The sequence below is a fragment of the Corvus kubaryi genome, unplaced genomic scaffold (genome assembly GCF_017639235.1).
Source record: "Corvus kubaryi isolate FWS band 111438036 unplaced genomic scaffold, C.kubaryi_AGA036_p1.0 split3-73, whole genome shotgun sequence".
Classification (NCBI taxonomy): domain Eukaryota; kingdom Metazoa; phylum Chordata; class Aves; order Passeriformes; family Corvidae; genus Corvus; species Corvus kubaryi.
In genome coordinates, this window is record NW_024582091.1 from 11757711 (window position 1) to 11782011 (window position 24301).

A 24301-nucleotide genomic window follows, 5' to 3' on the forward strand; every position below is an offset into this window, starting at 1 on the left:
AGCCGCCGGGCCGGGGCAGGACCGCCGAGGGTCCCTCTGCCTCCGCGCTCCCGGGGTTTATTATTGACAGCCCCTCCAGGCTCTTTATAGGTACAGTTCATAGGTGAGCGATTAAGAAGTAATAATTTGATCGCAGAGAACCCCTGGGAGTTGCTTTTGCTTAACTGGACTGGGATGCACGAAGCGATGCTTCCCAGTCCCAGCTGCCGATTCATTCTTCTGGCTCAACAAAAGTTCCTGTTGCTTTCCCCTTGTCTTCCCGGTGTTTGAAGTGCAAGTACTACTGTTGGTACGCGCTGGCTGATCTTAAGATCGGATGATAAAGGCATGAATACATGAAGAAAATCCCCTGGGGATTTAGTATACGGGCGTGTTTGTTTTTGAAAATCCATGCATAGTAGCGAGCCTAACCAAGTCTGGTGAGGTCTGAAAAGCACCATTCTGCTAGCTCCCTGCTTTAAAGAAGTCCTAAACCAGGCCTTTTGTTCCCAAAACAGCATAAAAGAATTTGGGGATTCCTTCTACTTCCCTGATGATTCCCTGGATTGCTCACAAGCACCTTTTCAGACTTCGTGAGGGGAACTAGGAAAACATCTCCCCTTCCCTTTCTCTTTCTCCTTCTCTTTTGCCTTTGCTTTCCTCTTTCCTTCCCGTTGACCTTCCACCTTTCTTAGGAAGCTTTAATAGCCAAAAACACTGAAAGCATATAATTTCAAATATTGTTATCCACTAAAAATGGATCAATGTGTGTTTACATTTTTGAGAAACTATCTAATTTCATGTTCTTTCATTACTTTTCCTTAGGAGCCTCATTCAGCACACAGGCTGGACAGAGCTCATTTGAAAAGCAGGTGCTTAGAGACTGATTTTATGCTTTTTATTCAAGACGTTATTTACCTCACCCTCTTCAGACTCTGCTGAGAACAAAATTATTAATTTCTGTGTGGGAGGTAGAAGCACAAAGGGACCAAGTTTTTGCTTGGGACACCTGCTCTGGGGTCCATTAGATGTGTGTTTCAGAGTGCTGCAGGATGGGTGGTGCGTGCAGATCACAATCCCATTTGCCTGTGCCCAGGAATGGATGCTCCAGACTCCTGGACATCTGAGCCCAGATCCAATATGCTCCCCAAAATGAGAGCCATTCTCACAGTGAAAAACATTCACAGCCCATGCAAATGAGCATCCCGTGACTTAACTAGCACCATGCAGGAAATCCGTCACACCAACGCAACAGTAGAGTCACATTTTCCAGGGAACTCTATACTAGTCTTAATCATTCTCTCCCATTTCATATTCCTTTACCTCATTTACTAAACACGTTCCAAAAGATGAAGTTGAGGTCCTACAGAGAGATTGTTGCTTCCCGTGTGCAAAGCTGATGCATCTTGCTATGTTTCTGTTTTTTCAGTGTCAGAAACACTGGAAATACTGTACAAAATATGTTTGATCGTGCGATTACAAATATCACATGCATTGGACAGACAAGTGTTCTGCTTATTATACTTGCTGTGTCCTTTGCAATCCCAACAATTGTTTGGTAGAGCTAAATATTCTTTAAAAAGAGGAAATTGCATATACAATGGCAAACACTAAGATAGTGACCATTGAAATTTAATGTTGTGGCATTATACGGGCACTTTAGGAGGTGTCAGAAGAGTTTAGATCCTTTATATTTGCCTGCATAAAAGCCTGCACTCTAAGTTAACAAAATAATTTATGGCAATAGCAGGGTGTCAGCCTCGAGGCAGTTTGATACTAGAAAGGCATAGAGCACTTCTCAAGCAAGTTTCAAAACTATCTGCTGACAGATGGGTTTGGCTGTGATCAGCAGCCGAGAGCAAGGCTCTGTTCCACCAGCGCTGCTGGCTCTGCAGAAGGGTATCTGTTCACACCCCCCATCCCAGCTGGCTCTGGGCTTAGAGCTCATGGCACAGCTTGTCCCAGTCCCGCCTCACCCGCTTCGGAGTCCCAGGTTCTCCTCACCGCTGCACTCTATTTCTAACCCCCACTTCTCCCAAATCAACAACCCTTCTAGGTGTCCTCTTACATCTGCCTTGGCTTTTCTTTTGTCTGTATTGCCACACTTGGGCCAGGCTGGAACTGCAAGCGGCACATCTGCCCTCATCTGTGTTTTCATGGTCTCAGCTGTGAGCAGAAAGTTCAGGGAGGTCAAGAGGATGTTAGAGAAAGCGCAGTGTGGTAGTGGTGAGCCTGCACATCTGCAGTAGTTAAGTCTGTACGACCATAAGACTTCACAATTAAAGTATTCTCCACCACCATTTCAACTACTCTGGGTACCCATCACTACACTGGTACCAGAGCTACAGGGGATATCAGGTAGGATGTCACAGCTAAGGTCAATCTGGCCTTTAATATTTACAGCTTTTTTCTTGCTGTACAGAAATCACATTATGTGTCTATATAAAAATATAAACTTGCTCTATATGTTGTTATTTCTCAAGAGTACCATCAACTTTAAGTCACATCAAAGGCTGGGAAAATTTAACTTGGTCATGAATTTTTTTGTTCATGCTTTCATTGGGATGAAGTATTCCGAGAAACGCATTCCTGAGTAAAGCAACACTTGCAACATTGTGAGACCAGATAAGAAAAACAACAAGAAATAAAAGCAGCAGAGGGAATAGATAGGAATCCCAAATTTCAACTCATCTCTGAAAGTCAGAAATGATACTTTGCATCTGGCACAATTGTCTGCTATAGAGGAGAGTAACTGGGAAGCAGAAATGGAATTGGTTTAAAAATTTAATGATGTGCTAATAGACTACACATTTCTTTGATAAGCTGCTCTCTTTAAAAATTCCCTAACTATGCATAGCAATAGATTCCCCTTGTGGATCTTAGAGACTTGTAACAAATTATTACCTGATTATAAAATTCTCTGTAAACAGAGCTTTGTAACCTTTCCAAAAGACTGCCCTGCTCTCTTTACCTTCAGTGCAGAAACACATGTAACATTTATAGTGAAGGCAGAGAGCTTGCAACTCTCTCCAAGTTCTCTAACATGTTACAAAAAGCCCAAATATTTCTGTTTCTGCAAAGCAAAGCTTTCCTAAATTTGTGTTTACTTACATACATGAAAAGGTACACTGTGTGCTTGCCAGACTTTTTTATTTTTTGTTCATAAAAGCTTCAAAGCACTGAAAATCTCCATCATTATTTTGTTTTGCTTTTCTTCCCTTCTCTTGGCTAAGTCAAACTCATTTGGTAAGTCAGATCTGACCTCCACTTTCTACTTAGCCAGTTGTCTACTCTGACTGCAATAGATACAAATTGATTCAGTGTCATCTTGATAGAACAAGAAAATTTTGAATATTTAGGGAGGGAAGAGGCTGATTTTAATTTGTTGCTGAAGATGTAGTGAGCAAGGTGATCCATTGGGCCTTTTGGAGAGAGAGAAATAAATAATGAAGATAAACGCTGTAAATTCTTGAAACATGACTTTGTAAGAAAAGCCTGAGAAAAAGACTTCAAGTTGGACTCTGTGCTATCTCAGGCAATACATTTTATATGGCATACGTCATGCACATTAAAAAACTTCATTTGGTGAGCTGCACTGACAACTGGCTTTGTTCACCTTTGTTCTTATTTAAAACAGGTTGTTCCATGCAGCTGTTAAAGAAACCGTGCGCGCACACACACGTTTGCACACAGGCTTTTTTATTACTCCTCAGATCTTTCTAAATAAGTCATGCTGCCTAGGTTTTAAATTATTTTTCTCTTTACAGCATGAAAATCACCCTACATTGGGATCTGCTGCCTTTTGTGGAAAGATGATTCAAAAGTTTAACAAAAGCATTTCTGTGGGTTTGGTTTTTTTTTCCTGTTGCACTCTACCCCCTTCCTTTTGGTTTTCTGCTTTCTTAGCACTTGTGTATATCCTTTTGATAGCTGGAAAGCTCAGCATCTCCAATACTGCTGGGATGGTTTTAAGTAAAAGTGATTACAGCTGAAGCAGGACCTGTCTATGTCACGGTTATTGTTTCATAGTATGATTTGGTCATATTTTGTGAATAAGCACCAGGAGTCTCATAAGAGCCTCTTGTGGCCCTTCAACAAGAGCGCCTTGGGAGCCAGGGGAAAAGGTGTCCAGGATCTTAGACAAGTGCACTTGGCAGGATGCCACTTGCTGCCCTCTGTGCACCTACTGTTGTTAGTGCTGGCTGCTTCACCTGCCTGTGCTCAGTCAGAGCACCTCACTAACGCTGTCTACCTGCTCTGGGCTCCACCCTTGTTTTTCTAAATTACTTGCTTTTGATGTGCTAGGTGTTCATGGGGAAAAATTAGGTAGAAGAGTGAGCTCAAGGCTTTAAAAGCAAGGTGAACCATGCCTGTTCTCAGTTTATCCAGGGAGAATTAGTCTTTTGGGAGTGTCTTGGCCTCTTTTGCTCCAGCTGGGTCTAGGATGTGAAATTAAGCTTGACTGATTTTCTCCTTTCTGTTGCTTTTGTTCTGTTGGCCTAACCCTGTGTCTTTGCTATTTCTCATCCTTTATGGTCCAGGTCCATCAGTTCAGTTCTTGCCCCATTGCTCGCACTCCTGCTGACCTTTTCTGGACTTCCTTTTCTTTTTTGTGCTTTTTCTCACTGACCCTTCCTTCAAGCAAGGTAATCAGTGACTGACTGGGATTGAAAGGTACCTGAGTCCTACACCTAAAACTAAAGGTTCTCTACCTCACTGCTTCCCATTTCATACACCACTGAAATATAGTATTTGATAGAGTGAGTAAAACTAGTGGGCAGGAAAAACGAGAGAAAACAGAATCCAAAGAATTCATGATTCATTTTAATACCAAACAATACAAGTGGTGGTGTCTGGAGTCACCACGGGAGGGTCGCAAACATCGGAAAGTGTACCAAGAAGAAGAGTGACAAAGTTTAAAATCTGGATTTAGGAAATAGCATCATTAATATAATTGCATGCACTGGGCTAGTCAAGCATGGCAAAGCTCACACAGCTGTATGACAGCAATGCATCTTGAGAGCAAGTAACTATTCAAGTGGAGTCAATATAAAAACTCATCTCTGTCAATGCTGGGTCTGAGACTTTTTTAGAAATACAGCCTTTGTGTGTACTTGTTCATATCATATTTGGCCACCTTGGTCACAATGACATAAGAAGAATACAATACACACCTATGAAAGCAAAGAAAAATAAATAATCTTATGAAGATTCCTTCTTGATTTTTAAATTACTTTCTGTGAGTGTCATATCAATGATTTAGCAAATAATGAATCCTCAGAAAAATTTTCAAATGCTGTAAAAGAGCAGCCAGCAGCTGCTTTTATGATCTAAAGAGGGACTGATAGATTTTAATATCAGCATTGAGTAATCCTGGCTGTCACACCACATCGTAATATGCCATGTCCCAACTCTCAGTCTGAAAGGCTGTGAAGGTATTTCCATTAATTTTCATGCCAAGACCCTCAGCTCTTGCCCTGAACACAAAGGAGCACACGTCTGCCCACCACATCCATCCCACAACCCCACTTTTGCTAGTGCTTTTTGCCTGTGTTCTGGAGGTGCAGCAAAAATGGGCACCTCTCCCCTCAGGAAAAAAAAAAAAAGAAAAGAAAAAAGAAAAAAAGAAAAAAAAGAAAGAAAAAACCATCACAACTGTGATAAACCACCAAATAAAGCCCCCTACACCTACACAAAGCTTTTTGATTGCCACATAGCTATTTACTACAGCTCATGCAATTCTTAGGTTTGCTGATTGCGTTACATTTGTGCCTGTTGAGAAGCAATTAGAGAAGAGTCTGTCCCCACTGCACCCCTCCCCAGCCAACACACAGGGCCTAGACTCACTCAAGGTTTGAGCCTTCTATTTTAACCTTTTACTTCTAGTCGCTTAGATCAGAATCCAAAAAATACTCCCATAGATATCTGGAATGCAATCAACGAAGAATTTTAAAATGAAAAGATAAAGAAAACAAAAAACCCCCAAAAATAACACCACCCAAACCCAAACCAAAAAAACCAACCAATTCATGTATAAATTTGAATGTTCACAGGCATCGATTTTTGAGCAGATCTTCATTTTGGTTGCCCAAATTTGCTGTTGCACTGATAGATGATGCACTGATGATGGGTAGTCCCATCATCTTGCCTGAACCGAACATCATTCTTCACCTGAGGTTATTTGGGCCTTATTAAATACATGTCTTTAAAAGCAGGGGCCTTGTTCTGAGGACAAGAGAGACATGGGCTGAGCACAGTCATTGCACAAGAATAGGAGCTGTCAGTGCTTCCATTCAAAGAAACACTTACTTGCACCAGCCCCTGTGTATCACTTGCCACAAAAACGGCATGTGTAGTTTTTAGTTCTCTCCTCAGTGTGAAATAATTCTAGTTTGCACTACCCCTTTCCAAGATCATGTCCTGACTGTAGTCTACTGAGTATATGAATAGCAAAAAAAAAAAGGACAGGGAAAACTCAGGTTCTGAGATGGAGAGCAACCAAGGAGAAATTGGGTCAGTTTCATGCAGTAAGTGTGAATTAGAAGGTGCTGTGCTTGCCTTTGCCTTAAAATTTCTTTCTTCCATGTCTGTGTTGCCCTCTGAATAACAGCAGGGCTTATGCAATCTGGCCCTGTTGTTCTCTAATCAGGTATTCAGTCATTAGCTGTTGCCTTCCACTGAGCATCCTCTTTTACAAATCACTATTATTTTTTGTAATCTTATAGTGACATAAGTGCAGACGATACCTCATGTGCAAGGAGGCAAAAGTTTACAGCCTCCTTTGTAGAATCAATAGGTAATACTGACCAAAAATAATTCAAAACACAAAGGCATAATTTGGCTGTGGAAATTATGTAAAAAATTATAGTCGTTAAAACTACTGTTGTTATTGTTGTTATTATTACTATTATGGTTTATTATTATTATTGTTGTTGTTATTACTATTGTTATGATTACTATGATGAGCTGAAATGCATATAGGAGTTATATAAAAATATAATCTTTTGGGAAAGATGTATTGTTGACGGGTTAATTTTCTGGAGCGCAGACTCCCATGCAGAAGCTTTAATTCCACCCAAGAAACTGCTGTATGTAATACATTTATATATGCATGTGTAGACTTCTACAGGTACAAGCATACACACATTTCAGAGTTCCTACTCTGATTCTCATTAATCCCATTAATCAAGAAGTGCTCTACTGACTTCAAAGGAATTGTAACAATGCCAGCTTTGTGCTCATAAAATCCAGCATCAGGATTAATTATTTCCTAAGACCTGAAGTAGGTGGATGTAGAATGCATGGTGTGCTAATGGTGGGCACTAGGCAATGGTGCTTGCAACTGAAAGCAAGTTGGACCAACAGCACTTGTTCTGTCAGGTGAGGACATGAGCCAGTCCAGGACAGACTCTCCTCTATTGCAGGATTAGCTGTGCCCATGTCACATGAGCTGTCCTCCACACCGCCCGCCTGCCTGTCACTGCTACGGGCACTGCTCTGCCCCTGCTGGTTCTGGAAACCAGGGCTGTATCCCAGGCAGTAATTTTCAAAATGAAAAAAATGTTGAAAGCTATGCATCATTTTAAAACAAGTTAAGTCACCTAGGAAAAGCCTGACATTTAAATGATGAAAGAGAATACATCTATGCCTTTCTGGTTTCTCTGAAAATAAACTTTTTAAATGGAATTACAGGAACTTTTTTTCTATGATATATATACTTGTCACCAAGAGATACTTTTTCAGCTATGACATAATTGCTATCATCAGAAAACCATTGCTGTCATTCTGCTATAATTTAGCCTCATTTTCTGCTCATTTCTGTATCTTTCCTCATTAGGGCATTACATATTCAGCTACGTTACTATTAATCATTCCCTAACATAAGCAACTGCATAACAGAGCTGTGTAACTGATTTTTCAATTTCAGAGCTAAACCAAAAACTTAAAAAAATATTTTAAAAAGCTTAATTTTTGTCTCTCATTCAAGTGAAAAAAATGTTTCATGTGGATTTCAGTGAAACATTTGTTTGTTTCAGATCAGTAATTTCATTTCCATTTTTATCATTTTAAGAAAAGCAGGGGATAGAGAGGACTTTATCTTGGCCCAATTCACTAAACCAACAAGTGAAAAATCGTCCCTTTTTCAGAAGTGATCTGCCTGGACCAGTGAATTCTTCTGTCTGGGAAATTTGAATACTCAGACACTGACCTACAAGAATTTTCACCTCTTTGGTGAAAAGAACCTAAAATTATGTAAGTAACTTGTAAAAGTAGAACAATTTTTCCCAGGAAGAATGGGAACAGACACCCCAAGGAACCAGTGATGTGACCAGGGGGGCCTCCTCTGAGAGGTGTATTCAGGTCCCAACAAGTTGACAGAAGGATTGAACGTCTGCCATGGTCCAGGTGAGTGGCATAATCACAGGGTTATTTGATATGTTTTTTTGACTAGCTGGTCTTGTGAATTAGGTCACCAGATTTTCTTTGTTGACATTAATAACAGTCTTACACTCAAAAGGGTATGTCTTAATGAGTTTTTAAAAAGTTAGTTGAAATACTAACTATGGCAGCACAATATTATAATCAGGCACCTACTCAGGTACCTTACAAATATGTGGTGAATTATACATTCTGCATTTCTCTCCCTGCACATTTGAACAGGCCATGGCAAATTTCACAAGAATGCTTCATTTGCACCCCCTAATTTTTTTATTTCTGCTTTAAGATTTCTTCACGTATAAGCCTTAAAAACAAATGAAAACTGAAATGATGCAAATATAAAACTCATTATTGCTAATCTCCATTGCTGCTGGAGATTGAGGAATGAGAAGAAATGCACAATTTAGCACCCTTTTGGGGAACGAAGATGTAAAAAATATTACATCTGTCTAGGGTTAAGAAAGCTTCCATATAGGCTCACTGATTCAGAATAACCCCCCTAGTCAGATGATGTCTTGAGGTTCTTCGTACAAATGGAAGTTATCAGACCATGCATTACAGGTCTTGGATATTAGCAGGGCATTAGGGCAGTAGGTCATACACCTCACTAATTAGTCTGTGCATCTCTGCGCAGGTAAACTTTAATTTAAACATAAAGCAAATATCCAACACGTTCAATGAATGCCTATTATCATATATTTATACTTGTAAATAAGTGGTATCTATTTAAATTTTTTAGAAATTCACTGAAACCTGGCATTTCAACTGAAACCTGTTTCTAATCTTTCTGAATGAGGAAGCAATTTTCCCTACATGACCCTGATTCAATTCTTGTTTTCTTTGCCTAAAAAAATGACAACTTAAAAAGATGGCCTCAGTAGAGCTGTGAACTGGTATTTATTTCAGTAGTATAATAACTCTGAAACATGCCAAAGGCCTCTTAAATGTTGAAATTGTTACCTATTGCACCCTGGACAGAGATTGAGTTCATGAGTAGATTTTGAATGAAGTAATTTTTTCCCCCTGTCTGGCCCTGGGAGCATTTGAATTGATGATTTTAGCAAGCAAACTTGCTAGGAATAATGAAGTACATATAGTTTTGTATAATAATTCTCTCTTAAGGGCTGTGAAGCTGATGCCTACTTAGAAAAAATTTTGGAGGAGTAGCTGAAACAACACATGATGCCATTTTATATAATCCCAGAAGTGACTGAAAGACTGGACAGTTTTGAGGACTATCCAAGTGTAAAGAGATGGATTTGGATTAGTCCCAGCTCACATTGTGTAAGACTTGCAATACTTTCATATTGTTACTCCACAGTCAGATGTCACTGTTTGTTCTCTCATTTTCAAATTACCTTTGGAACCATTTTGTTGGAAGTTGGGACCAGATTCATTAGTTAAAACATAAACTTTGAGCTGTCGCTGCCTTGCTGTCAGCTAGAGCTGTAAAACAGGACCTGAAAAATGGATGACCTTCAGATTTACTTAACTGTGCAGAAATTGTATTTGTCATTGCCAGGTTTTTTAATTCATTTCTTTTAATAGACTACCACAGAATTTCTGATCTGTGATCCTGTGAATATATTACATTGACAGAAAATAACCAGCTTTTCCAAACCATACCAATAGCATGTCGGCCTGAAAGAAAAGAATAAAAATGCACTGCTGCCCTTGTCTTCTACATTATAATATTAAAAGTTTAGAGATGCTCTTTTTGAAAAGTAGACAGAGAGTGACTCAGTGCTCTACTAAGGCCAGTAATGTGCGGTAAGATGAGTAACCGCTGTAGGCAATGGTGAAGTCCCATTGGGATGGCTTTTCCTTTTTTTTGGTCACAATTTGGAAAACAGGACACAGAAACAATCACCATATGCGAAAAAAAGCCAGAGTACAAATATGGCTAAGAACTCTTGGGGGGAAAAAAAAGAAGATAGCAAAAATCTTTCTGTAAAGTAACTTAATTTCCAGACATTAGAGGAATCACCAACAGATTACAGTTACAGGCCAAAATCTGTGTTATATGTTTGGATCGTGTACCTCACCCCAATATTTCTATATGGGCCTCTTCTTACCACAGAATTTGGCTTTATGGTGGTAAATCACTGAGGTTTATAAGTCCTGAACACTTCATATTTTTGGCTCGATTGTTCTCTAAACAAGTAACTGACTGATGGATACTCTGCCCTGCTGTCTTCCCTCCAGCTCTTTTATTTTACAATCTTCATAAAAATCGAGGGAAAACACAAACTGGAAAGGCAACACACACAAAATCTCCAAGCTGTATCACACTCCAGCCTTTACACTTGCTTGGGTCCATGAAATACAGGGAAACAAAAAGGCAAGCCCTTCCCAATGAAAGGCTTGGTGCTGCCGTCTCGTGGGAAAAGGGAGAAGGGAAACTTTGATAATAAAAGCAGAAATGCAAGAAGGGGAAGAAAGGGAGTTTAAAATCTTGTTAACATCAACACTCCCATTTTTGTTTCAAGAGTGCTGTGTGCTTTATTGCTCACAGATCAGTTTCCTTTGCAGGTGATGTGGGCCCAGAATTACATCACCAGCAGAGCAGCCAAGAGCATCTCGGTGCCAGCATGACTGAAGCTGAGAGGAATGTATTATCACAGACCTCCGAGGGACTTGCCAGTGCATTCCTTGCTGGGGGTGCTGTGATGGGGGAGGCAAAGAGGAGACAATTTTACGTGAAGACTGAAAGGGAACTTTGTGGAGGAAAGATCTGGGGTCACAGTCTTGCTGTCTCCTCTAGGCAGATCTAATTATGGCCATGTACTTCAAAAAGAGGGTTTAACTAAAACCAGATTTATCAGGGCAATGCTTAGGAAGTACAGACTGAATCCTCAGCCTTGCCGTTGAGGAAAACATGAAATGCTTCAGAGCACTGAGAACACTGGCAGTGGTTGTAAAGAACAATTTGAAGCACTGAGGAAAGCAAGAACCAATATTAAAGCCTCATCACTTCAGTGAAGCCTTACAATAAAACATAATATCTATCCTTTAGCACAGATAACACTGAGATACTGGGTGTATATTTACTGATCCATTGTGTAGTGGGGTGACAGACTCTCAGCAGTCTCAGAGATCATGCTGGAAATGATCAAATTATTCACAAGGCAGTCACATGGATCCCCCATAACAGAGCTCCAACAAAGCCTTTCTGCCACATCACACCCTCTATTCGGCAACCCACATCCCATGCATATAAAAGAATTCCCCCGCCCCCCCCCCCCCATTTTTGCAGGCTTTCAGGCTATTTCTTCTATCTGTCCTGGATGGCAGGACTGGCTCAGTGGTCCTCACCGCAAGCCTCTTCCTGAACTGTTAAAATCAATGGGAGCTTTCCAGTGCTCTTGATAGCAGCAAAATGTGCTGTCAACCACCAGGATTAAAAGAAGGGCACATGAAAAATTTTTCAGAGATTAGCACCTCTAAAAATGTCAGCATTTTAAAACTCATCTCCTAGGTCGATCAAAACATCAAAGAAGTGCTGACATTACAAAGATCTCGACCCTTTTCCACCAAAAAAAAGCCCTGCTGATCAAATGGAAAAGTGTATAATTGATAAACTAAAGATTTCCCCCCACCCTGCCCCCAGTTCCCTAAAAGGGAAGGCAAGAAGGCTGGGACCAAGCAGCACAGAGAACAGCCAAGTACAATTTCATGTTAAGCCTGCTTAACACAAGAATTTTTGGGGTAGTGAAGTACCAATAACTGGTTTAGCTGTGCCCAGCTCAGCCCAAAGTCACACCACCAGCTCCGTCTTCAAAACACGGTTGAAGTCATGAGGGTGCCTGTGCTGGGAAGACTAATTTTATCCCTGAGGCTGCTTATGCCTGGTCTGCTGATGCCTGGTCTCCAAGTGCCCACTGCAAGTCAATGCAGTTCTGACCAGACCCTTCATTCTCCACCTGTAAGACCAGAGACTCCTTACAACCACCATCTGTCACCCAAGTCTTTGAGGGGGCCTGGGGGCTCTTCTCCATATCCCTCAGCCTCCTCAGGAGGCTCCAGGAAGATGTCTGCTTTTGCATTCCCTGGGATCAGAGATGCCCAAGGACAACTTGATGTTAGAGGAACAGCAGCTGAGGTGGGCAAGCATTGAAAAGGGAAATTTGATTGCATAGAAAAATAGAAAATACTGCCCATAATTTCAAATATCATTAAATACTATTATAGCATACTATAGGGAAAATTGCAAAACACTTCAGCCACCATGTCTGTAGAAGCACTTTCCACTAAAAGTACCATATTTCTTTCATCTCCACCTGGCAAATGGTCATCACTACTCTTTTCCTGTAACATGCCACCCTTTTCCACAATCTTTCTTCAGGTCAGTTGCACTTGGTCTTGCAGAGCCAATGCCAACAGTGAGGCCCTTTAGCCTTCTCCATTTACCTGCCCCCTGCCCCTAGCTGTCTACATTTTTAATATCCCAGTGCACAATTTTCTCTTTTTTATACTTTTCATGCGTCATTATTCTTGACAAATCGTGTTTTCCTGTTACTTCCTTCCTGTGTAAGGCTGACCTAATAATTAGTCACCCATAGGAACTGTTTGTTTTCATATCATGTTGTTGTAGATGGATTAGAGATAATGTATAAAAGTGCATGTAAAAAATTATTCCAAAGTAAATACATTAAGAGAGTGTTAGACATACATTAGAACTGAGGCATATTTCTGCTCTTAAAGAATTCCCTTTTTGCTTTGTTCAAACTTTCACGAGACGGCAAAAGCAGATGTGGCCTGTGAAAGTTAATGTAGACAATAATGTTTAGGAAAGATTGATAAAATAGTGTGAGGAGAGAAATTACTGAAATTACTTAGATCCAGGACAGAAGTTATTACTTCTCTCGTTGTAACAGACTCCTGTGAGATGGCCATCCTGCAGCACTGTTCTTCCTCTGGCTCACCCTGTCTCATTAACATTACAACTGCGAGTGCAGCAGAGTGGCTGACGGGCAAAGTTCAGCTCTGTGTCCCTTTTCGTTTTCATGGAAACTACAAGTCTGTTCAGCTCTTAATAAAATAACCCTCAAAGCACCACAGTAAAATGAATTATATGTATAGTGGTACTTATAAAACAAGAATGCCTATGCAGGACCTTAAAAATGCCTTTGGGCAGGTCAGTTCTCTGTCCCAATATGCAGACTGAGTATGAGTTTTTTGTATGCTTTAATCTGTTGCAACTTAATTTTTCCACTTCAAACTCTTTCTTTTTGACAAAATCTATTGCCACTTTGGGGCTTTCCTAAGAAGTCATCCTATCACCCTCTCTTTCTTTGTGAATATAGCCCTCAAAAAATACTACTTCTAGGTTTTATTACCTACAAAGATGTGGGTGCAGTCTCAGTTTCATGTACACTCAGAAAACAAAGGTAAGAAGTTGAGATCGTTTAAGACTTTATGCTAATGAGTGGTTTCCAGCCCGTCCTGATTTTGCTAATCTGCTCTGTAAGTGATCTGAGAGGAGGCCCTGAAGAGGGAGGTACATGTATCTTGGTTTTCTATGTTTAGCTACATGCCATGTTCTCTCTGCTTGGTCACTACTAACTTGATACAAATTAGTGTCATACACAAACAAAGTGGATTAAATAGCAAACATCAGATTTCTGGTGTTACTCAACATAAATCAAAAGGGCTTCAGCATTGCAATTATTCCCCTGCAGCCACCACTACAGAGACACTGGTGACTAAAGCCAGTGGATTTAGTTGCTGTTAAAGATCTGTTTTCAAGAGAAATTCAAATTCAAATTTTCCTTTTCTTATTGCTGTTTTTCCAAAAATTGTAGAATGTAGAAAACTTGAAGTTTGAGAGAGCAGGAAGGGTAAGAGAAAATACAGATATGGGACTTGATATCTTGGCAGTGGTAGGATACTGCACTCCTTGCATTAAGATAAAAAGCTCTTTAATCACTTCATTAAAGGAAGTCAATTCAACCCAGGTCATAATTGTAGACTGTTTAGTGGCCTTCACAAATTGAGAGGGAATAATAAGAAGGCAACAATTGTCAAGTTAATGTGACTGTAAAAATGTAAAGACGAATGTAAATGGTATTTTAATACCACTTTTGTAGCATTTTAGTGGCTGCATGTCCACACATACATGGATATTCAGCATAGAGACAAAATTTCACCTATGAGAATCCTATGTGAAGTTGGTACTTACTTGAAAATACAACATTTTTTATTTCTTAAAACATATATTTACATTTTTCATTTTCTACTATAAGAATCAATTTGCCAAGGTGCAGAAGCATTTTTGTTCCTTAAAGTTTGCCAGCCAACCCAGGAAAGTAAAGACAGAAAAAAACCAAAACTTATTAAACCAGGAAATATGGTCACTGTAGCTCATGTGCCACCTACTCAAAGCTGGTGCTGAACTGAGTTCAGGAAATACACTAAACAGTTTTGCTCCTGGCATTTTGCAAATGTCTGCCACAAGCCTGTGGTTTCCTCAAAAGCATTTCTTCTTTGAACTTGCCTTAAGTATTTTTCTTAGAGCCTTTCCTTTAAAAAAAAAAAAAAAGAAAGAAATACAACATGGATTGATTTCAAGCAATTTGGTGTAAGCACAAAAATTTCATATTGAAAAACTGAGACTGTTGCTGAGTGCTCAGTCTTCAGCTAAGGTAGGTGATCTTTCTTTTCTTAGAGACACAGAGAACAAATTACTTGTCCAACAAGCTGGATAAACACTTGAAAAAAAGAAATGTGGTGTGTATGAGAGTGTGAGATGAGCACTGCAGATAGTCTACCACAGGCTGGGCACATTTGGTAATGCATGATAGTATTTTCTTCCAGGGGAAAGATAACTTGCCTGAGGCACACGTCTTCAAAAATATGAAAAAGAATGCAAATGGTTTGTGACTTTGCAAGCCTAAATGCAAAGGGCATGGCAGAGTCCCACCACTTGTGTGCCAGTATCCTAATGTGTGTTGTGGTTTTCCTTACCCTGCCCTCCTGCTGTGACAACAGTGCTCCATCCTTCACAAAACTTAGTGCTTAGCTAAGCAAGCCAGTCTCAACCTTAGCCAGCATAAATAACATCTGATCAAAAGCTACCTGGAGGTGAACCCAAAACAGGCATGACTAATTCAAAACAAATTTGTTTCTTAATTCAAGCTCACACTACAGGAACATTCAGTGGTATTCCTCCAGCTCCAGACTTGCACAGTAACATGCTTACAAATGACATGAGTGGACCAACATTTACAGGTGTTTTACACGTAAGTTTAGTGTCATTTAAACACAGAAAATACCAGGCCGTGTCACTGGTGAAGGGACAAGCATTGGGACACTGGGGGTAGTCTTTGCACTCACCTCTCCCGCTCCTGTTCCAACAGGTTGGTAAAGTCATCGCTCTTGTTCATGTAATCTGTATGCTTATGTTTCTCATTTTCTAGCTCGTAAACTGTGCGACGATGGCACTTTTCTGCCAACAGGAGCTGTTCCAGCATGCGCCGGTATGTCTCTTTCTGCTTTTCTTCAAGTCTGTCCAGCTGGATTGTAGGAAAGAAGAACAGACTGTTTTAAAGGTCTCCTTGCTTACTTCATCTGATTTATTAACCAACAATGTTGTGTTTGGTAAATGCAAGTCCTGTAATTTTATGTCTTGGGTTTTACATAAAGCAGTGACTAGAAATAAGAATAACTGCCCCCTGAAAGTAATGATTTATTTGGATGACATATTAGCAATAAACGTTTACACAGTTTTCAGATACACAAAGGACAGAACTTCACTTAGCTTTAGCGTAACAAATAATATTGTTGCAGTGCAGAATTTCCCCTGTGGTGAGGTGCTATGAACACTTTCTTCATTTCACAGGGAAAAGGCTGTAGCTCAGACCTCAGATCCTGGGAGCCTGACTTCACACACCTATATGGGGAGTAGACACTTGCATGGGGAGCATAAAGTGTAGTCTGAAGGCTGAAATTTGAGCTATGTATCTTTAACATACCTGTAAGACTGCTGAGATAAAAGATCCAAATTATTTAGATTCAGTCCAGATTCAGTTTTACATTACCAAATACAATTCATTATAGCCCTAGGGGTTTCCCCTCAGCCTGTTTTTTGACAGAAATTCTCTTTCTTTATACATAACCTTTCTTGTCTTCTGCATTTTTTTATTAATTTAATATTCCAATTATTATTCAAGCAAACATTAAAACCAGGGAAGTATGTCTAAAAAGTTGCCATGGCATTCCAAATCCACCACAGCTATTCATGTTGCTCCTTTTGCTGTTTCTTGGGTGCAGATGACAAACTCCAGCCTCCTCCCTGTCAAAGCAGCCTTCAGCCTTGGTGCTTGTCTGGTTGCCTGCACCTGGCACAGTGGCTGGCAGAGCCTGCTCTGCCCACCCCCAACCCTTACCCTGTGAGAATCACATCTTCCTCAGCCCCAGCTGCCCCAAGCTGCTGTTGTTTCTTTCACAGGGTATCTCAGCAAACTGGGGGAAAGAAGAGAGCAGGAGGACCATGGCAATTTATTCTCCAAAAGCTGACCATAGCAGTCAAACAGTCATTGCATTTTATAAAAGAGCCAGGTCGGGTTCAGCTTTTGAGATCTTTTGCACGTAATTTTTCTATATTATTTCAACATAAGCCTTGTGAATCTGCACATGACGAAAGTTTTACACTGAAGTTCCTGTCAAGTTATCATATTCTTTAGGAAAAGGCCTTGCTAAGCTCTTTTAATCTTGTTTGACAGTATTTTATGTATGCTCCCACATACTAAGGTTTGATTTCCTTATTTACTATTATCCCAAAAGTTCCAGGAGATGTTTCAGTGAGAACACACAGTACAAAGATATCCCATGGTAGACACAACTCCTGGTGAACAAATTTAATGTTCTAATTGGATGAACTATGAAGATTTGGACGGGCTCTATAGTATGTTACATTGTATGTTGTTGCATGCTCCTTCCCCATGACCTGGACTGTTACGAAACTATGAACAGGAGCAATGGCTGTTTATTTTGGCATTCACACTGGCCTCAGACATTCTCAGGTCTAGTCTAATTCTCAGGTCTACTTGACATTCATTTATTGCTTAAATTTTAAAGCAAGGAGTCCTGTAAGTCCCTTTAGAGGCTGAGCTGACTTTGCAGTCCTAGAGTGTAAGTGATCTAAAATGAATATGGATTAATCATTGCATAAATATGGTCAAAGTCAATCTCTAAAGGTCTTCTTTTCTTAACTACCCTCAAGACAGTGTTCTACTATGCCAAGAAAATCAAAGAGAAGTTACCAGTGCTGTGAGCAGTAGGGGTTGAAGCCTATAATTGAAAGGCATTTAAAAACCAGAAATTTAACGCCCAAAGATTTTGGCCTTGCTTAACAGCACCAGCCCTAGGAAGCATACAGCCTCTTTATGGTTTGTGTTCAAATCCAGTGACTTCGCTTACAAATTATTCTGCATATGAGTGAACAAGATTTTGTTTTCAGTGTACAAATTCTGTGTATTATATCTGTATATATGTCTCTTGCATGCTTTTCACACATCCAAAATATATGGAGTCTCACTTCTGCTTAGGCTTCCCCCTGCACATACATAATGTTGTCAATCAAGAAGTTGTTACCTCTGAAATTGGTTTCTCATAGACGTCTTCCCCTATAGACTTTTCTTGGGCAAGGATGGCATCCCTGTGTAGCACTCGAAGCACATTCTCTGGAGTTGCAGACCCATAATGAGCTTCTAAAACTTCAGGTTTGGTTTTCTCTGTCTTCAGCATGTGGATCACATCCTCCCTTGCCTGTAATATTGCAAATCACTACCATAAGTCAACCTATTAGCCAACAGGGAAAATAGGGGTATTTCATATGTACAGACTGCATACACAAAAATAAAATAAATTAGAAAAATGATGGGCTGTCAATACAAATATAAAAATTTTGGGAGATATCAGAGTAAGCATGAACTCTGCAATAGAAATTTTGTCCTTTAAGGGATGATTTATTCTGTTCCTGCATGACATTACATTTGAATGCTATGAATTTTTATCTGAGTTGCAGCTATAGCCAGGGGACATCATTATTCTTCATATACTGGATCTTATTTGTTGCCCATGCTGTTCCCTGAAGGGGATAAGGAAATGAGTAGAACAAGCAGCACCAGTGAGCTGAACTAATATTTCTCAGACAGCTACTTCCTAGTCACTCCCTAGCTGAATTTGTGACTAAATAGTCTTTTCATGTAACTTCTAAAATAATTATTTTTAGGTTTTCTTCTTTAAACAAAACCCTAGACATGTTGCAGACCCCATTTAACCAGCATAACTGGTGTCAGACATGGAAAGTCAGAGCACATCCCCCAGCAGTGGAGGATGACTGTGCTGCCGGAGCTGGGGCTGGCCCAGGGCCCAGCTCCTGCTCCCTGCCCCAGGTGGAAGCCCCCAGTTTCAGGCAGCATGAGCAAACATCTCAGCATGACCAGACAGCTCTGCAAGGCCCCCTGGCTATGAATAAGGGGCATTTTAGGGCTATGCTGTGGACAAACACTTAAGCCAGGGCTCTGTTTCTAATGATACTTGCCAACACCTGTTAAGCCATCTGTAAAATGGGGGCAGGGCACCTGCTTGTCTTTCAAGGCATGTTTATGAGGCCATGGTCCAGGGAGGGACTGTAAAACCTGCAAGTTTTTGGTGGGCAGAAGGGAGCTCCTGGATTTCCCTAGAGACCATCTTTCCCACAAGTGCAAATGGATGGGGGAGGAGAAGAGTATGGGCATTTTTCTCTTTCCTGCCCTTCTGTCAACCCCTGTGGGCTTGGGAACTAACTTAAGGGCTAAGGAAAGGTTCAGACATTTTAGGAAAAAATCCTTTACAAATTCTGCTCCTATGTAAGCAATGACTGTTTTAAGATTTATGAACTGACCAACTCTTCACTCTTTCCTGTGCCACTCATAACAGCATTCAATTCATCCCTTTAGCAAATCTTAAATCTTTACCCAGAACCATAGAGGCATCACAGCTCTACAAAACCACCTGCTGTTAAAATGAGCAAGAAAATAATTTTGGGTAATAGCAGACCCTTTAATTTTTTTTTTCATTTAAAATAGTCTAACATGAAAATAAATAATGAACTTGAAGCAAAGATCATGACATCTAATTAAGAACTAGCCCAATTACACTGTATAACATTTTGTAACCTTAAGTAAAATCTTTGCACATGGCTGCAAGGTAAAAAATACAAATTGGAATGGTATTCATGTTATTTCAAAATGAGAGTGGGAAAGGTTCATCACTCATGGATGTTACAGCTAAGTGAATTATGTGAGCTAGTCCCAAAGAAAGGCAGAAGAGCATATACACCTCACTACATCACATCCTGAGACTGTGCCACTCTCAGTACAGGAAAAATGTTATTTAAGGAAAGTTCTAGAAAGGTTTGTGAATGTATTACTTTTTTCTATCCCTGTAGTAATAACAGATGTCTTAGTGTCTTCATCACCATGATGCCAATGCTTTTATATTGAAAAAAAAGCCCTTAAAAAGTTCAATAAAAAAGTTCAAGCATGGGAGTAGGGAGGGATTTATAAATATCCAGATTTTATGATGTGTTGTCTTAAGCCCTTCTAGGAAGAGGCAGTTTTGAGGCCATACCTTCATCCTGGCCCTATGAAGTAATTTGGTATCCTGCTGTGTGCCTCAAAGCAAGGGCCCTGTGCCACAGGCATGCTCAGGGAAAGCACTGTGCAAAGGGAGCACGAACACAGAGGGATGAGGGAGCAGCTCCCTTCTACCTTCTGCACCAAGGCACACAGCCAATCATGTTGAAATGTCTTTTTGTTTTGATTTTCAGCACACAAAGCTTCAGGCCCCACACAGTCCATTCCTCAGGGACAGGCACACCTCAGACCCTAAGCTATTTGGGAGGGGAGGAGGATGAGTTTATTCTCTCATGTTGAAGCTGTTGGCCCCTGGATGGCATAATTAAACACTGACAAGGCTAGGCAGAGCAGACAGAGACAGCTCAGGATTGGTAATTTAACATTGCGAATAGGCAGAGCAAAGAGCTGGACTCCAGTCCCTGCAATGGTTATTTGATACAGAAATAGCTGGTGGAGGCAGCTGCTCTGCCCAGTGAGTGCCCCGGCCCCTGTTCAGTTGTGCACTGCCTGACTTTCCTTCAGGCCTCATTAGCCTGTCATCACTCACAATTAAAATGGAGCAACTTCAGCACAAGTCCCTGAAACAGCTAAGAATGTCCCTGATAGCTAAGAAAGGCTTCTGGATGCTACAGATTTGGGTCCCCCAAAAGCCAAAGGGACTTAAGCAAGAGGGAGCCAAGCCAGGGGAGTGGATGATGCTTAATGGAGGAACTGACACCCCCAGAAGGAAAATAGGTGCCCAACCTCAGTTCAGAGCTTTGAAGAAAAGAACATATTCATTTCTTCATCTTTAAAGGGAAGCAGTGACACACCTAGCTCCAAGGGAACAGGGTAGGACTGTCAGCACTGAACACCCCTTGTTGCAGCCCATGGGGGAGGGTACCTAGCCCAGAATTAGGCTGGGTGGCACCATCACTAGGGACACAGTCAGCTGCCCTCTCCTGTACAGCTTCTTTGGTACCCTGCACTCTGCTGGCCCTTCAGATTTGGATGGTGTTGATGTGGCAAGGTGCCTTCTGCCTTTTCTGGGCTCAGCCATTTCTCCTATCGTTATCTTTTCAAGGGTATTGGTTAATTCACCAAGTACTCTGTTTCAGTTATGATAACAGTTTTTTAAAAACAAACTGGCAAACAGACACACAGGTTGCTAGGAAGCACTGGACCAAAAAGGGAACCTAATGCTAATAATAAACTGGAGGCAAATTTGCTTTTACTTGGTCAGAAACAAGCTCCATCATAGGGAGATTCTGAATGGCAGATAACCTAGGCCAGAGAGAGATCCAGGCAATGTCCTAATTTTCCATCAGCCTCTGGGTTTGTGAATTCCAGTTAGTCTCTCTGAAACTCCTCAGGATAATATAGAGGGAAGGAGCTGAAACAGCATGCCTGTGTATCTTGTGATTTCATGTTTCTCCCAATGACTAATTTTCCCCTGAAACAACTGGAAGAGAGGTCAGATAGAGATGTTTTCTTCCAACGTATAGTGATCTTCGGGAAACAGACCATTTTCAGAAAACAAGTCAGAAAAATCCTGCAGAGGAACACTGGGGCTACTTTAAAATTCGTACCTGTGAAGAGGCATGAGAGGCTCAAAGTGAGGAGCCCTAGCTAAGAAGAGGGGACTTTGCTGGCAAGCTGTTTCTACTGATGAACATCTACTGCTGGTGCCTCCCTTGTCCCAGAGCACAGTGCTGTTTTGCATAAATCATAAGCTAGGAGACAAACACAAGGAAGATATTTCAAACTGCAAGTAAACTTGCATATGAAACCCAGAGAACAGTCTTTAGCTGTTTTGGTAGAAGGAACATGATGTTTGGCACAGGAAAACCATCTCTCAAGTCCTGTTCTTGTTTTGTTTTGTTTTGTTGGTGCTGTGATGAGAAAGAGCATCCAGGCTTGAGAAGACCACATATTGCAACAGCTTGTAACACAATGAAACTTATTTGCAAAAGTCCAGAGGACTGCAATTAGTTAGAGAAGCTCTTTAAAGTCAAAATACGGAATTTAAAAAATTTACTTTTATTGGTTTTTTAGTACTTCAATTGTCCTGCAGAAAACTCCAAGCTAACTTTCTATCTATACTGTTCAGACTGTGAGTTCTTGAAATAAAGAGACTTTTTCATTAATAAAGTGTCCCAAGTACCTGATTCTCTAAGTAGTAGAAGCAATAAAGACAAATCAAAGATGTACTATTTTAACTCCTTCAGTTACTGCTACTGATAGAGGAACTGCAAAGTTGACCTATGTCTAAGCCTTGTTTTATTTTTACTGGAGGTGCCAAAATCTAAAGGTTGATGACTTCAGTTCTTGAGTACACCCTTGGGGGGGCTGAGGTGCTGTGGAGCACTGCTGTCCCACAAAGTTTTCCTGCTCTCCTTTCCCTCCCTTCTATTCCCCACTCATGAGTGCACTTACCTAAGAGGTGGGGTCTTCATTACTAACTGGGAAATCCAAGACAGTGCTCCCCTTCTCTCATGAGTGCATGCTACTTGCCCAGATGGAAGGCTGATGAGGGCCCACTCATTGCAGGGCTATCCTGAAACACTCACTTTTTGGCAGACTAAAGTAGAAGGACTTTCTTTCGCTCACCAACTTGAGCGGAGGAGGGGGCTGTGTTCCAAACCTCACTTTACTACGTGCCTAGTAAAATATTTAAAAGATATAGAAAGGATGTAAAGAGGTTTCTGCATAAAATTGAAACTATTTAGGAAACAATAGCTTGACTCTGCTGCTTGTAAAAGGGGTCCGGCAGCCTAGCAACGAGATTCTTGGTCAATGGAAAGACTGTTACACAAGCTGGGCGTTCAGACGTGCTTCCTCCTCATGCCCTGCCCTGCCAATTTACTACAGCCCTCTCTCCCCATTCCCACAGTCTTTGGCCTCTCCCATGAGCCTGCTGACAAAACTCAGCACCCACTAAACGGGGAATTTTTGCCACAGGCCATTTGTCACCTGGGAAATGGGAATGAACTGATCAAACTCGTTTCATATAAGGCATCTTATCGGGAAAAAAATTCAGTTGTATTCAAGATGGGCTGAATGGAGTCGAAGTAATCACTGTCAGCTAAGAGTAAAACCCAACTCAAGATCATTTGCCGGTACATGTCCTAAACTCTTCTCCTGATTTTTTTTAATAAGTAGCCTTCCTGCAAATTCACAGTGTGTCTCTCTCAAAATCAGTTACTGGTAACTATTACCTTCATAGCTCCACATTTGGAGGCATCTAACTACTTTAGAGAAATCTCAATATTTCAGTAACATGACAAGAATCCTCTTAATTAGATGAAAGAAGTTTTGAAAACTCAGGAGCAGCATTTACAAGAAATGTAATTATGTAATATTTGGGCAGTCTGATATTTCCAGCTTTTGAGTATTTCTTTTCTGGTTATGAAGGCACTTTGTCATACCTACACAAGGAAGTGCACTAAGTAGCAGATGTTTAATATTTATGAAGTTGTATTTGTCTTGCCAGTGATTAATGATGAAAAAAAACCACCGAAACCACAGAGAGGAGCCTTTACTTCTACTTGTGTTGTTGTTCCTTGCATCGCACACAGTTCAGGTTATTTATAGCGCAACAGCTGCTCTGTTCAGCATCCGAAACTAGATAAGGTCGCAGGTTATCCATGTAATGTTGGGGTCTTACCAGTGACTGATTTCCTAAATTCCAGTAGGCTTTACAAATGTTTCACCCAGAGTTAATAAACATCACACTCAAGGCATCCAGAGGGAGATCAGGAGAATGGTCTCACACTGCTTTCTGTGCTATCCAGGACATGCTGTGTTGCCATCAGGGCAGGAATAGCTGTATTTCTGAAAAGTCCCATTAGAGATCTCAGAAAGTGGATATCCGTAGCTTGGTTAGTTGACTTTAATGAAAGAAAGCATCTTCAGGCAGGTGTACTCAAATACCTGTATCTGAAAAACTTTCCTAACACTAATCCACTTGTCCCTGTTTAAGACCACTAACTCCCCTTCGTTCTTATCTTAAGAGGAAACAAAAATAATTAGAAGGAAAGTGTACTTTCATAATTTTGTGTCATAATACTTTAAAGATGTATGCATGCAGAACGTAATCAAAACTACTCCTGACTGCTGGAATGACACTTTTGTTAAAGGCCTGGTTGCTCACTCTAGCCCTTCATACTGCTATAATGACTGGGTGGCAATTTGCCTTCCCGAACAGTTATACTTACTGTACAAAGCATGTTTCAAAGCAGGGAAGTCAGATGCTCTCCTGAATATTGCATCATACAAAG

At 40.7% G+C, this 24301-nt stretch overlaps 1 protein-coding gene across 4 annotated transcripts in view; it reads right to left on the reverse strand.

The window, feature by feature from the left end:
• FILIP1 (filamin A interacting protein 1) overlaps positions 1-24301 on the reverse strand; it is a 102764-nt gene that overhangs the window by 24756 nt on the left and 53707 nt on the right. For all 4 annotated transcript variants that reach the window (XM_042016506.1, XM_042016505.1, XM_042016508.1 and 1 more), the window contains 2 exons: positions 18013-18186; positions 15754-15932 (listed from right to left, as the gene is read on the reverse strand). In XM_042016506.1, coding sequence (XP_041872440.1) covers positions 15754-15932; positions 18013-18186 — 353 coding nt within the window. The remainder of the gene's footprint in view (positions 1-15753; positions 15933-18012; positions 18187-24301) is intronic.